Consider the following 15,760-nt stretch of genomic DNA (forward strand, 5'->3'; position numbering starts at 1 on the left):
CTTGCAAGCTTGTTGTGGTTGTGCATTGGTTCCGTATGTATTCAGTTCAGAAAGTCCTTTCCAGTTCCTTGAGAGTATTGCAGGCCTCATCATCTCCATTGCTAGGTGAGACCCCCCCCCCCCCATGGATCTGGGGGGAGGTGCGGGTGACGTGTCTTTGTGTCCCGAAGGCAAGAGAGAGAGAGAGAGATGAGGGAAGGTTTATAAACCTGTAGGTCGTTCACGCCCACAGTTGGACCTTGACCAATCCGGTTGATCTGAGTTTTGGAGGGAAGATTGAAAGTCTTTGTCTCTCAAAATGGTGTTTCGCATGTGAAAGCTGATTGGTTGTTTGGCCACAAAACTTTCAAAAGTTCAATAATACATATAAAGCAAGGAGTTATTAAGATGCCACAAACATTAACATTTAGGGAATAATAAATGCTGCTCATAGACACCAAACATGATCTATGTATCTTCTCGTTTGACTGAGTGATTCTAAATGTGAGAGTCTTAGCATGCACAATAATTCACCTATTGCGGATTAATGTTTGAGGCCGACATACATAACAGAAACAACAATATAAGAAAAGGTAACACATTGATATGTGTACATTTCTATATAACTGTATGTGGGACTGCATGTCTGAATAAGGAAAGTCTATCTTTCCCTGCATTTCTGTAAGAGTCTTATCTTGATGGTGGGGGGATGAGCTGGATAGTGACCAGAGGTCTGGCTCATTGCACATAGGTGTTAATCATGGGGGAGAAGTCATTTAAGGAATATAACTAGTTATTTCATGTCTGATGGGCTCCAGGCACTACACTTAAGTTAGGTGACCTAACCCTAGTTGATACTTTATTTCAACTTTTCAATTATTTCATTAATTTACAAATAAACAAATGCCTTTCCGATGTGATATAAGTGAAAAGGGAGACGATTTCGAAAATGATTTCACCAAAAGGCGGACGCGAACTCGGGTCTCCCGCGTCAAAAACGATATGTAACTGGTATTATCACTTATGCCACTGAAAATGTTGCACAATAGCCGTCTTTTGTAATATTTGTAAATATGGCCTATTTGCATTGTGTAAAAACATTAAATAAAAGGCACCAGACTACAGAAAATGGCATACACTAAAGTATTTTTTTCTGTTTTTACATTTTTACATTTATTTTGCTTCTGACGCCCATGCTTGATGATGAAGTATAGTCTATAGGATATAACAAAGTGCTTTTCCAGTCCCGATTCGACGAGGTTTTATTCCGCATCCACCCGCTCCCGCTATATTAACTATATTATTTGCCCGCTGCCTGCTTAGATTAAATTTCTAAGCACCAAAATCGCAAAAACAAATCAAAATAATAATAATAATAATAATAATAAATTAATTAATTAATTTTTAACTCTATAAAAACTGTAGTTTATATTTATCCTCTCCATTTCTATTTCTCTCTACTCAAATTAATTGTCAGTGTATCTAAAATTGTGTATCTTAGAAAAAGAAAAAGACGAACTACCTCTTAAACATGCATATCTTAATTTGATGTTGCTTTAAAACGCTGAAATATATAATGTATTTTATTCTGAAGGTGAAAGTTGTCGAGTTATTCAACTGCCCGCGGCGCCGTCAGGATCACTTTTTTCCCCCTTTAATTAAGTGGATACAGCTTACAAGAGTACGGGATTGCTCAAAACTATGCTATTTTACATATTTCTGTTATTTGTGTACAATCACAATGAAAAAACAGATGTGTATGCTATTTGTAAAAAAAAAAAAATGGAAACAAGATGCTGGTTTAAGGGCGCATCACAGAAATTGCCTACAATTCTGCATATAGGCTTGCTACTTATTAATTTTATTTTATTTCGTTTTGTTAAATTATTATTCATTAAGAAAATTATATTTCGCATATGGGCATTTTTTTTATTTTACATACAGCTTTTTTGGGGTTTTCTCTGTGCATTAGCTCTGCGCGTGACGTTCTGATGTTTCTGCTGCTTTTTGCTTGTGTACAATTAACCCCTCAAAACGAATTTAGCTGTTATTAATGTGACACAGCCACGTTTCAATTTAAATTTAAATGTAATTTAACACAATCTGGTCGTTAATAGGCTAATAACTAAACGCGTCGGTTGTCGTTTGGAAAAAAAAAAAAAAAAACAGAAATTAACATTTCTATTTTCAATGCAGTCTAATAAAACGCTTTTTAATTTAAAACGCTGAAATATATAATGTATTTTATTGTGAAGGTGAAAGTTGTCGAGTTATTTAACTGCCTGCGGCGCCGTCAGGATCACTTGATTTTTTTCACCTTAATAAAGTGGATACAGCTTACAATACTCCTTCAAGAGTACGGCATTGCTCAAAACTATGATATTTTACATATTTCTGTTATTTGTGTACAATCACAATAATAAAAAAAAAACAGATGTGTAGGCTATTTGTAAAAATAAATAAATAATGGAAACAAGATGCTGGTTTAAGGGCGCATCACAGAAATTGCCTAAAATTCTGCATACAGGCTTGCTACTTATTAATTTGTTAAATTATTATTCATTCAGAAAAGAAAAACATATATTTCTTATATGGGCCTATTTTATTTATTATTAGGCTATATATAGGTTTATTGGGTTTTTCTCTGTGCATAAGCTCTGCGCGTGAGGTTCTGATGTTTATGCTGCTTTTTGCTTGTGTATAATTAATCCCTGAAAACGAATTTAGCGGTTTACGTCAGTTGTCGGTTGGAAAAATAAAATAACTGAAATTAACATTTCTATTTCCGATGCAGTCTAATAAATGTTCGTCAGGAAAACAAAGAAAGAAAACAAAATAACAATACAACTGCACCTGCTTATGAATAGGCTATCTTTTTGCTATTGGTTTGAACCATAATTTCAGGAAAGAGGAATCATTGAACTATTGTACTGGTATTTGTGACCAACGCCCCCTAGAGCTGGCCATGGTGTTTGGCTACAGAATGTTGCCTATTTATTTTCATTTTTCAATATCATCTGCACTTCTGTTTAAATATTTCTACATTAATGGAATAATGGATGAGTTACACTTTTACATGTAAATACTGAAATTATTTTATTTGATTTCTCTTCAATCGTCAATTTGCTATGACAGTTTTTACACTAGTGGCCTATTTTATCCTACCTAGGACCCCACAACCCTACAGGCCTGACACTGACAACTTGTGTTGTATAAACTTTGATGATTATTTTGACTTGTTTAAGTTTCCATATTATTTACATTTTCTACCCACTAAATGTGCAACCTGAAAACAAAATGTAAAACATTTTAACTCTGGGGTTGTACAGGACTGATCATACAGTTGCAATCAAAATTATTCAACCCCCTTGACCTGCAAGACTTTTTGCTGCAGAGAACAACATTTTGTGAAAACAATTCAACAAAGGCATGAGTAAACTATTAAAGAAAGTTTATTAAGACACATTTGAGTAATTCTGAGAACGTAAGTTGATGAATAATGACAAAAAAATCAAATTGGCTCTAAACATTTATGTTCAAAATTATTCAACCCCTGAAAGTAAATTTGGTGTAGAATCTTTTATTCTTTAAAACCACCAATAAACACTGCCTGGAAGTGGTTAGATGCTTCTGTCACCTTTCTGCTGCAATCTTGAATAATTTTGATTGCAACTGTATATGATAAATCAAACATAATTAACTAGACTAAATGTTCCTGTATATTAGACACTTAAGTTTCAAGCTGTTTTTAACGGTGACAATCTAAAAACATATATATAGTCTGTTGTTCAAAGCATTTGACATGACAATGGTGAGAGAAAACAGTCCTTGTTGAAAAGTGCTCTTTCTTTCTCTGAAAACAGACTCAGTCTTACCTCTGTTTGTGTGAGAGACTCATCTCAGACGGAGAGTCCTTTCCTCGCTCCTCTGACATACTGCAGATAAACTGCTCAAAGATGAAGAAAAAAACACTAGTGCTGAATGTTTGAATTATTAATCAATATAAAAAGCATGTAATTGATGTCATAATCTCTTCAGATCATTCAAATCACTCACAACACATTCCTTTATTTACATTCAAATTACTATCAACTTTAGGAACATTCATTTGTTGCTCGGGTTTCTCCGGAAAAACAGGTTTGACCACAGAATACTTTCGGTCTCGCGTCTTAAAATGGAAAAGGGGGGAAATAAATTAAAGTTTTTAAAATTATTCTTAATGCTACATTATTACAGACTTTAAAAGTTTTAACATGCGTCGTCATTAAACGGTTTGTTTTAGTAATATCTTTCTGTCTCTCGGTCGCTACGTTTACTTTTTTGTTATTTTGGCGACAGGTGTAACTTATTAAAACACGCTTCCATATAGCTATAAAACCCGTCCATCATTCTTCTAAATAACTGTAATCGTGAAAGTATTCAAACTTACTTGCAATAGTTCAGATGATCTTCTGCTGTAGGAACAGAATCAGGAAGTCTTTAAAACACTTTCGGTTTGTGATCGCTGTTAAACACCTGTGGGATCAACACGATTGATATTTGTCACATGATACACTCCATCAAAGGAGATAAGGCCGATTGCAGAACAGCAGAACCATACGTCACTCACAGCAGTCAGACGGCAGCAGTGCTACGGCAGCAGGCTCAGCCAGTAGTGGGCGGAGTCTCCGTCTCAGATCGAAAGTGGGTGAAAATAATATATATTAGTCGACTAATTTTTTTTTTTTATTTTCTTATCAGTTAATGAATTATTTAGTTAGACTCCATAAATAATAACAGTAACTTCTGCTGTTAATATTTTGATATTTTATTAAAATATTTTCTCATATTTTTTGCTGTCTTAAAAGATAAACAGTAAATTGAGTACAAAGCTCAAACAAAAAACAAAAAACTTGCGCAATAGAAATGTTTTTATTTATTTAGTTAAACTATATTTTTTACCTAATCATTTCAGTATTAACCAATTTTTCATTGTACATAATACCATGTACTATACACTATATGCATCAGAAATTAGATTTTCCAAAGAAATATTACAAACTCAAACAAAAGATATAGCACAGAACGTACACATTTAACAACAATAATAACCACACATTAATCACCTAACTAAATTAGTTTAAACCTAAAATAAATCAAAACTCTTTAAACACACAATTAACGCAGGACGTAAGCAGCGCGTGCACAGCGCGTAAGTAGAGCAGAAGCAGCGCGCATCTATTGGGCTTTCACACTGGCAGCGTTTGTCGCGCGCAGCTGAACCGCAGCTTGTGTACTGCAAATATAGACGAGTATCGTTCATTTGGTCCCACATTTCAGGTGTTCTCCGACCAGGCGACCACTTATGGGGTCAAATTTCCTTCAAAAGTATTGCGCTCACAGATCGAAAAATAACAAGCGTGAATCAAAGATTTGAAAACGCATGTAAAAATATATCGCACGCAAATGAAAATTAAATGCAAAGACATTCAGAAGAATAAAATACGTGGACACAAACTGAAAAATAATAAGCACAAGATAAATATTTATACACTTGCACGCACAAATCTGAAACTTGAATTCACAGTTATTTGATTCACTCTTAAAATCGTGTTTTCTGCTCACATTTTTAGTTTTCGTACGTTTACGCTCTTTGCTCACTCGCTCTCGGTTCAACAATCTGCGCTTGGTTTTCTAAATGTTGCGCTCCTGGTTTCATGTAAATGAGGGCGGGCTCAAACATCACCATTGGTTCACCAGATGTGATTGACAGCCTCCTTCTCTAGCCAATCGATCAAAGCGCAGAAGTTGACGTCACTCCAATGCGTGATGGATGATTCCCGTCAGGAAAATGCTGGACAGTCTCAGTAGATTTTCCATAAGTATATTTTGTATGTTGAAAGTTGCACCCGTTTTACACCGCGGTCAAGCCAGCCGCCATCTGCGAAGACCCCGTCAAGCCAGCCGCCACCTGAATTCTGCTGCACGTCTATTTGTGGTATCACGGTACAGAGACTCGAAGCAGTCAAAAAGCTGACGAACATCTATATTCAGCGGGTAAAAATCAAATGTGCCCGAAAATAAGGGGAAACTATTTAAAAACATATCAATATTGTAGGCTTCATTAAAAAAAGATACAATTTGAATATACTTAACAGTGTAGTTTTCTTGAGAAATAAAGTCATATTGTACATGTGTTATTAAAATTCCTTCAGAGTTAACATGAACACTTCAATAAATTATTTTTTTGAAGTCTCTATCTTTGTCAGCTTTCATGAGATTTTACTGTAGAATTTAGCAGAAAATAAATGGCAAATTCAGTCACTATTCATTACCAGTTCTTCACATGTAACACTCAAAATCCTTCATAGTTAACATGAAAATTTCTATTCATACTTCTTCAGAATACTCAAGACTCTGTCTGTGTCAGTTTTCATGACATTTTACTATAGAATTTAGCAGAAAATTAATTGCAAATTCTGTCACTATGCATTATAATGCATTAACGTTTGCATCTATATCTCATATTTTCTAAAAGCTAAGGGAGCAAAGTGTTTTTAAAATCAGTCAAATTATCTAGTTAATACAAAACTCTCATCAACATAAATTCATATAACATAATAAATGTTAATATTAAATAACCACAGTTAGTCTTTAGATAAGACCAGTAAATTACAATACTTTATCATCAACCAGGTAAAACTTCCTAATCATGTTTTCTTCTGGATTATTTTGCTATAACAAATGTGTTTTGCAGCAACCAAAAGATCAGAAGTAATTGTTAAAAAGTGAAGGATCAAGAACACAACTAAAGCAAACATTGATCACATGAATCTAAACCTCTGTTCTCAATCATAATTTAGTCAATCTGGTCAGTAGTGAATGAAGCTGGTGCTGCTGTTTGTGGAGCTGTTTAGTCCTCCTCTGCTGAGATCTTCAGAGATTTATTGTGTTTTATTTCAGTTGATTTCATCTGAGGCTGTGACTAAGTCTGTTATAGCTGTCTTTCTGTTTGTCTCTTCTTTTTTTGTGTTTCTCTTTGCTTCATTAATTTTGCTTAACATTCTCTTTAAGTTCATCTCTGCTTCAGTGTTCAGTTAACACTGTATTGTGGGACCAAATACACTCTGAGCATTGTTGATAGATTTTATTAAAAAATAGATTTTTTTTTTTTTGTATTGCATACAAAATGTAAATGCAATGCAAAAATTAACTGAGACTGTCCAGCATTGTCCTGACGGGAATCATCCATCACGCATTGGAGTGACGTCAACTTCTGCGCTTTGATCGATTGGCTAGAGAAGGAGGCTGTCAATCACATCTGGTGAACCAATGGTGATGTTTGAGCCCGCCCTCATTTACATGAAACCAGGAGTGCAACATTTAGAAAACCAAGCGCAGATTGTTGAACCGAGAGCGAGTGAACAAAGAGCGTAAACGTACGAAAACTAAAAATGTGAGCAGAAAACACGATTTTAAGAGTGAATCAAATAACTGTGAATTCAAGTTTCAGATTTGTGCGTGCAAGTGTATAAATATTTATCTTGTGCTTATTATTTTTCAGTTTGTGTCCACGTATTTTATTCTTCTGAATGTCTTTGCATTTAATTTTCATTTGCGTGCGATATATTTTTACATGCGTTTTCAAATCTTTGATTCACGCTTGTTATTTTTCGATCTGTGAGCGCAATACTTTTGAAGGAAATTTGACCCCATAACCACTGTCTGTTATGTGCATTGAATTGTGATATGGTTGTATGTTGTAGATTAAGTAGAAAATGAGAAACGCTAAAATATTGAATATATTTTTAGACAAAGATCTTAAAGGTCTTAATGATTACCAGTTTGGTTTAAGATAATTAAAGGCAACAGTTTTTCAATAACCAAAAAAAATATATAAAAGTATGATATTTGGGGTACTAATCGCCCCGGCTGTTGGGGCTAAAGGCACAATAATTTACAAGATAATAATAGATGACTGACTTTTACATTTGTTGACTCATATGGTAGGCTATATATCATATTTTTTATGGTGGTTGTCCAACTTTGAGATAATGAAACCATCATATTTAAAAACATGATAAGACATATCATTTAAAAATATAATTTGTTGTTACTACTGTAAATCTATATTATTATAGGATCTCCTTCAATACTTTCAGAATCTTCACTTTTAAAAATGATTTTGTTTCTGTATTTTAATATATGTTTTATATTAACATTCTAATGGCAGTAATATACATTTATTTATTCTTGTATATATCAAAACAAGCAGAAAATAGTACAATCTTTGCTAAAGTGATTGTTTTGAACAAGTAGGCTAACTAGACATTATTTACAAAAAAAAAACAACATTATTTTTTACTGGTGAGCCATTTAAACCGTGATTGTGTTACATGTGACACATGATTTTATGGTGAAATTGTTATTTTTCGTGTTAATCAGGCCAGTTTTGATCAAGATCGATGCACTGTGGCTTTAACCCAGCGTAAGCGGCGCAGCAAAAATAGACTCGGCGCCAAAACGATCGCGGCACTGACGCTTCTGCTCTGCTCCTGCTACGCGCTGCCGCGCCGTCCCTGCGTGCGTTGTGAATGCTCTAATCTGTTAACATGGGCGCTGTCAAATAAGTCTCTCTTACAACAACTGTTGCTCAGAACTTAGTTTATTAACAATGACCAGAACAGATGTCTATATGTCTCTCTCAGCTAGAACTCCTTTTATCGCCCCGCCCCTTATTTCCATTGGCTGTTTAACTTCTCAATCAACACACAATTATTCCATCACTATGACACCTCCCCCTTTTACTTTTCTTTCCTATCCCCAAAACACACTGTCATAATTCTATTAAAGGATTAACAAGCACCTAACAGTTTTCTCAGTTACCTAAAAAAAATATAAACATTTAAACACTTTTATTTCTCTTTCATCTGAACCGTTATCTAACTCTCATTATTACACAGCATCTGCAATATGCCTAGATTTCTTAATTAGTGTTTTGCTTTTTCTTAACTACAGGTCCATTTTGACAATTGGTTTTATTAATCTTCCCGACCTGGTCACAGTTTCTCCTTGTTTTGTACTAAGTGCTCTTAACTCCGGCTGATTCTCGTTCGTGGCATGCTCTTCTTTAAGCGTTTGTTGACTCTGCCCCGCAACCTCAGCATCAGAATATTCCGCTGGCACGGCCTGCAGGTGTCTACGGTTCCGCCTCTTCTCTCCCACTCCCTCCGGAGGTTGCACTATGAACGAATGCGGAGCGACTTCTTCTGATTTCACCAAGTGTTGAGACATACGAGTCCTATCAAGTGGTCAAATACAACCTGAAGGCCATGCAGGTGTCGGCCATTCAGCACTATTCCAGGAAAACAAAGGAGAGTCCTGTTAATGTACAGCTGTGCAGAAATGTAAAACTATCGAGCCAAAGGTACAGAGCTCTGCTCAAAGATAAAGAAGAACTGAACAAAAGGCCTTATAACTCTGAGAAGCCATGGCCGGCAAGAAAATGGGAAAAGATGCCATCGTGGCAGCAGCTGTGAGTGCCAGGCGCAAATTCCAAAAGAAACGTGTAGAGGCTCTAAAAAAGCTTGCTACAAAGGCTAAGGAGTCATACAAAAATTAAGGCCTTCTTTTGGCATGAACATTTTCCTTTTGATTCCCACTGTTACACATCCACCAAATAAGTTATGTGTCATACTCTAAAATGTTAAATGTTAAATAAATTACAGTCTATTTTTTTGTTCAAATAAGTTGTTATGGGTCCTGCTTTACTATCCATATAGATCCGGCACCAGTTTGATCGGCGTGGGGGGGGGGTGTCTTAGTATATTTATATATCCTTCTTTTGCTGAAATATAATTTTTTCCCATTTAGTACTGCTTTAGTTAGCAACAGAAGATACTTGCATGTTTCCCATAAGACAAAATAAGTACAATTTACCTTGATCTTCAAATTTAATGCATTGTGTTTCCTTGTGAAGCATCAGTGAGTGTTTGAACCTTTTTTAATGGTTGTGTTTGAGTCCCTCAGTTGTCCTGAGCGTGAAAATATGGATCTCAGAATCATACAGTCACTGCTGGAAAGGGTTCAAATATGCAAAAAGTGCTGGAAAATGAAGAATCTGCAGGACCTGAAGGATTTTTCCTGAAGAACAGTGCTCAGTTTAACTGTTCAGAACAAACAAGAGACTCGTGAACAACCATTTCAAAACAAAATAACAATCGTAGATCATCCAGGTAACCACACACAGTAATAAAAACTAATGTTTCCCAAACTTTTGCAGGGGGTTATTTTAATAATTTCAGCTATTATTTTGTATTGTGGACTATATGTAAACATCTTTGATGTAAAATATCTTACTCAGGACAGCACTCCTCTTCTGTATGAGTTCTCAAGTGCCTTTTAAGCTGTCTATTTTCACTGAAACTATTTCCACACTGTTGGCAGATGAAACGCCTCTCTTCTGTGTGAATTTTCATGTGGACTTTAAGGGATGCTTTTTGAATGAAACTCTTTCCACACTGTTGGCAGATGAAAGACTTCTCTCCTGTGTGAATTTTCATGTGGACTTTAAGGTTTTGTATTTGACTGAAACTCTTTCCACACTGGCAGATGAAAGGCTTCTCCCCAGTGTGAATTTTCATGTGGACTTTAAGGCTTTTATTTTGAGTGAAACTCTTTCCACACTGTTGGCAGATGAAAGACTTCTCTCTTGTGTGAATTTTCATGTGGAGTTTAAGGTTTGTATTTTGACTGAAACTCTTTCCACACTGTTGGCAGATGAAAGGCTTCTCTCCAGTGTGAATTTTCATATGGACTTTAAATTCTCCTTGTTGACTGAAACTCTTTCCACACTGACGGCACTTGAAAGACTTTTCTCCTGTGTGAATTTTCATGTGGACTTTAAGGTTTGTATTTTGATTGAAACTCTTTCCACACTGTTGGCAGATGAAAGGCTTCTCTCCAGTGTGAATTCTCATGTGTGTTTTAAGGTTTCTATTTTGACTGAAACTCTTTCCACACTGTTGACAGATGAAAGGTTTCTCTCCTGTGTGAATTTTCATGTGGTCTTTAAGGGTTCCTCTTCGAGTGAAACTCTTTCCACACTGTTGGCAGATAAAACGCCTCTCTCCGGTGTGAATTTTCTTGTGGACCTTAAAGTTTCCTTTGTGACTGAAACTCTTTCCACACTGTTGGCAGATGAAATGCCTCTCTCTGGTGTGAATTTTCTTGTGGACTTTAAATTCTCCTTGTTCATTGAAACTCTTTCCACACTGAAAGCAAGTGAAAAAACTCCTAGTTCTTGCCTTTTGAGCTCTTTTTTGTGTAGATGTATTTTCTGATTGTAAGCAACAAAATGATTTTTTTCCAGTTATGAAAACATGATTCTCAAACTGATCTTTCTCTTCAGTTTCATTCAGTACTTCCTTCTCCTCTTTCAGTGCTGTTGGGCCTAAGGTGGGAAAACAAAGAAATAAAAGTTAACCCCAGTTTAATGCCACAAAGCAGGTTACACCAATCCATGTTGAGGTCATTTACCGCCCTCCTAGTCAACTTGGCATCTTCTTAGAAGAGCTGGATGGGCTGCTATCCTCTTTTCCAGAAGATGGCAGCCCACTTCTAGTCTTTGGAGATTTTAACATGCATCTGGACAAACCCTATGCTGCAGACTTCCATTCACTCCTTGCTTCATTTGACCTAAAACGCACTACCACTGCATACACTCATAAATCCGGCAACCAACTTGATCTCATCTACACACGAAACTGTACTTCAGACGACATTGTGGTCAAACCCCTTCACATCTCTGACCATTTCTTCATTACACTAAACCTACATTTTGCTACTTGTGCACCCCCACCCCCCCTACCCGTTACTTTTAGACGAAACCTACGCTCTCTCTCACCCTCCCATCTCTCTTCATCAATATCCTCCTCTCTTCCCTCTCCTACCCACTTCACATCTCTGGATACTAATGCAGCAACCGACACGTTATGTTCCACTCTTACTTCTTGCCTAGATGAAATATGCCCTCTCTCCTCCAGGCCAGCACGGGCTGCTCCTTCCAACCCTTGGCTATCCGATGTTCTTCGTGAGCATCGGTCCAAACTTAGGGCAGCTGAGAGAAAATGGCACAAATCTAAGGATCCATCTGACTTGAGTATGTATCAGTCTCTGCTGTCATCTTTCTCTACCCATGTCCATACTGCCAAATCTTCATACTTCCACAACAAGATCAACAATGCTCCGGACACACGCAACCTTTTCAAAACTTTTAATTCACTGCTCTGTCCCCCTCCACCACCTCCCACCACTTCTATAACAGCTGATGATTTTGCCACATTTTTTACAGACAAAACTACATCTATCAGTAATAAGTTCTCAGCTCCACACATACAGGAACTAAAACTGACCACACCCACGGCTGAAACTCCCCTCTTCTCCTTCCATCCCCATTCTGAGGCAGAAGTAACCAAACTTCTCCTCTCCAGCCATCCGACGACATGTCCTTTAGACCCCATCCCCTCACACCTTATCCAAGCAATCTCCCCTACAATCCTACCAGCGCTCACACACATCATCAACACATCTCTTCTCACAGGCACTTTCCCCACTACATTTAAGCATGCCCGGGTAACCCCACTGCTCAAAAAACCTACACTTAACACTTCACTCATAGACAACTATAGACCTGTCTCTCTCCTTCCGTTCATAGCAAAAACATTGGAACGAGCTGTTTTCAACCAGCTATCTTTATTTCTCTCACAGAACAACCTATTGGATGTTAACCAGTCAGGGTTCAAGAGTGGCCATTCAACTGAGACGGCACTACTGTCTGTCACTGAAGCCCTGCGGATTGCAAAAGCTGATTCCAAATCATCAGTACTCATCTTACTGGACCTTTCTGCAGCATTTGACACAGTAAATCACCAGATCCTTCTGTCTACCCTCTCATCGTTGGGCATCACAGGGACTTCACTTCACTGGTTCAAATCCTATCTCTCTGGTAGGTCTTTCAGAGTGGCCTGGGGAGGAGAGGTTTCCAAAACTCATCAACTGGTCACTGGGGTTCCTCAGGGATCAGTTCTTGGACCCCTCCTCTTCTCCATATACACTACATCTCTGGGCCCCATCATACAGGCACATGGCTTCTCCTACCATTGCTATGCTGATGACACACAGCTCTATCTTTCTTTCAAACCAGATGATCCATCAGTAGCTGCAAGGATCTCTGGCTGCCTGGCGGATATCTCTGCATGGATGAAGGAACACCATCTTCAGCTCAATCTAGCTAAAACTGAGCTCCTTGTCTTTCCCGCCACTCCAACTTTACAACATGACTTCTCCATCCAGTTAGGTTCATCAACAATTACCCCATCGACTTCAGCCAGAAATCTTGGTGTAATCTTTGATGACCAATTGACTTTTAAAGAACACATAGCTAAAACTGCTCGATCCTGCAGGTTTGCATTGCACAACATCAGAAAGATCAGGCCCTTCCTAACAGAGCATGCTGCACAACTCCTCGTCCAGGCCCTGGTCATTTCCAGGCTGGACTATTGCAATGCTCTTTTAGCTGGTCTTCCAGCATGTACAATCAGGCCTCTACAAATGATTCAGAATGCAGCAGCACGGCTCGTCTTCAATGAGCCCAAGAAGGCCCATGTCACACCTCTCTTCATATCCCTGCACTGGCTACCGGTTACAGCACGCATCAAATTCAAGACACTGATGCTGGCCTATAGGACAGCCACCGGCTCATCACCGGCCTACCTCCATTCACTACTACGCATCTACACTCCCTCCAGAAGTCTGAGATCCTCTAGTGAAAGACGCCTTATTGTACCACCACAGAGAGGCACGAAATCACTTTCCAAAACATTCTCCTTCAATGTCCCTGCCTGGTGGAATGATCTTCCCACCCCCATCCGAAATGCTGACTCCATTACTGTCTTCAAGCGACTGCTGAAAACCCATCTTTTTCGTCACTATCTGACTATCTGAAAAAAAAAAAAAAAATTCTTCTCCTCTCTTTCCTGATCTTCCCTTTCTAGCCCGTACTCACCTAACAACGCCTGACATATGGTATTTTTGAGCACTTCCTATGTCGATCTGCCTCCTTAGGATGAATCATTTGTTGTATTCCCAATTGTAAGTCGCTTTGGATAAAAGCGTCTGCTAAATGAATAAATGTAAAATGTAAATGTAAATGTAATGTAGATTTGTAATGCATGTATGCTAGATTGCATATCATGGTGTCCAAACCTGATCATAGTCTGGTGTCCTATAGAGTTTAAGCTGGCTGCTATACAGTTTATTCAATCTAATAATAGTTTAGGAAACCTAGATAAAGATTGATCTCAATTATGATGTAGCATTTTTTAAATGTCTTCTAGGGGATCAAATGCAACAAAAATAAGAAAGGCTAGGAAAATGGACAAACTCCCCACTCAACCATCAGATGAACACGTTATCACAATAATTCTTTCTGAGGTTTTATTGTGGGGCAATGATGTTAGCCAATCATAAAAATGGGCTGTTACGGCGAGTCCCAACCACGTTCCTTGAGGCCCCTAAACACTGCATGTTTTTCATGTTTCTCCAATTAAGTGATTAATTAACTGGTTCAGGTGTGTTTGATCTGGTTTGGACCTTAACTTTGAAGGATGGTAAATCTTTAGGCACAGGGTTGGGCACCCCTGCACCAAGACCTAAAATGGATGACAAATGGTCAGACAAAGGAGAGATGCAAAATATGCAATGTTGGGTGCCTCCAGGAACATGGTTGGAACCACTGGTCTGTTACAATGACCTATTGAATGGAAAATGCCCAAAAACTTACTGCAAAACAAACAAACACATCACAGACCATATCCTTTAAAAGAGAACAGGCAACATTTTTACACCAATTGAAAGTGAAGTAAGATGTGAAGATGGTGAATTTGTGCTCTGCAATAAATCCATCCAAGTGGTCATTTATAGAACCACTTTAACCCAGATTGATTTGTTATCTTATCTCAAGTCAGGTTTTGACTTTTCTTAGTCTTTCCCCCAGAGCTTGACATAACACTAAATCAATCATAGATTCATTCAAGTAAATGTTTGTTATATGTACGATTATTTCCACCATTTGTTGTTAATTTATTCATAAGCAACAATACAGTTATATAAGCTCAAACATAAATAAGCATATCTGTGGTATTTGCCACATTGAATCGATTACTAAGACGCTGTCATAAAAGAAAAATAAACAATGAAAGAAACCATCCTGGATATTTAAACCAGAAGTATGCATGATAACCTGCTTTGTTCTAGCATCCCCAAACACCCTTGGAGTTAAACATGGAGGTGAAAATATTATGCTTAATCCTTAATCCAATAGAAAATCTGTGGAGTGAGCTGAAGGTTTAAATTGCCAAATGTCAGCCTTAAAACCCTAATGTCTTGGAGAGGATCTGCAAAGAGGAGTGGAACAAAATCCCTCTTGAGATGTGTGCAAACCTGATGGCCAACTACAAGAAACGTCTGACCTCTTTGATTGCCAAAAAGGGTTTTGCCAGCAAATACCAAGTCATGTTTCTCTAAGGGGTGAAATACTTTTTTACTCATTAAAATGCAAATCAATTATAACTTTTTTGAAATGTGTTTTTCTGCTTTTTTGCTGTTGTTGTTACTCAAAATCAGCAGGGGATCAAGTAATTATTTTCCCCACTGTTGTAATTTGAACTTTTAGGCTATTTAGTAAAAATAGTTTGCTGAATTTTGAGTAAAGTCATGTGAGAGATCAGGACAAAATAAAGAG

The 15,760-nt window shown here is 37.4% G+C and overlaps 2 protein-coding genes across 2 annotated transcripts in view; both read right to left on the reverse strand.

The window, feature by feature from the left end:
- Positions 1-9,252, reverse strand: part of LOC141326061 (NLR family CARD domain-containing protein 3-like) — a 49,374-nt gene extending 40,122 nt beyond the window's left edge. Inside the window, exon 1 of the mRNA XM_073834762.1 lies at positions 9,014-9,252. Coding sequence (XP_073690863.1) covers positions 9,014-9,252 — 239 coding nt within the window. The remainder of the gene's footprint in view (positions 1-9,013) is intronic.
- Positions 9,253-10,313: 1,061 nt separating this feature from the next.
- The window catches only part of LOC141326062 (uncharacterized), a 629,392-nt gene continuing 623,945 nt past the window's right edge, over positions 10,314-15,760 (reverse strand). Inside the window, 1 exon segment of the mRNA XM_073834763.1 lies at positions 10,314-11,111. Coding sequence (XP_073690864.1) covers positions 10,314-11,111 — 798 coding nt within the window.

The sequence above is a fragment of the Garra rufa genome, chromosome 2, assembly GCF_049309525.1.
Source record: "Garra rufa chromosome 2, GarRuf1.0, whole genome shotgun sequence".
NCBI lineage: Eukaryota > Metazoa > Chordata > Actinopteri > Cypriniformes > Cyprinidae > Garra > Garra rufa.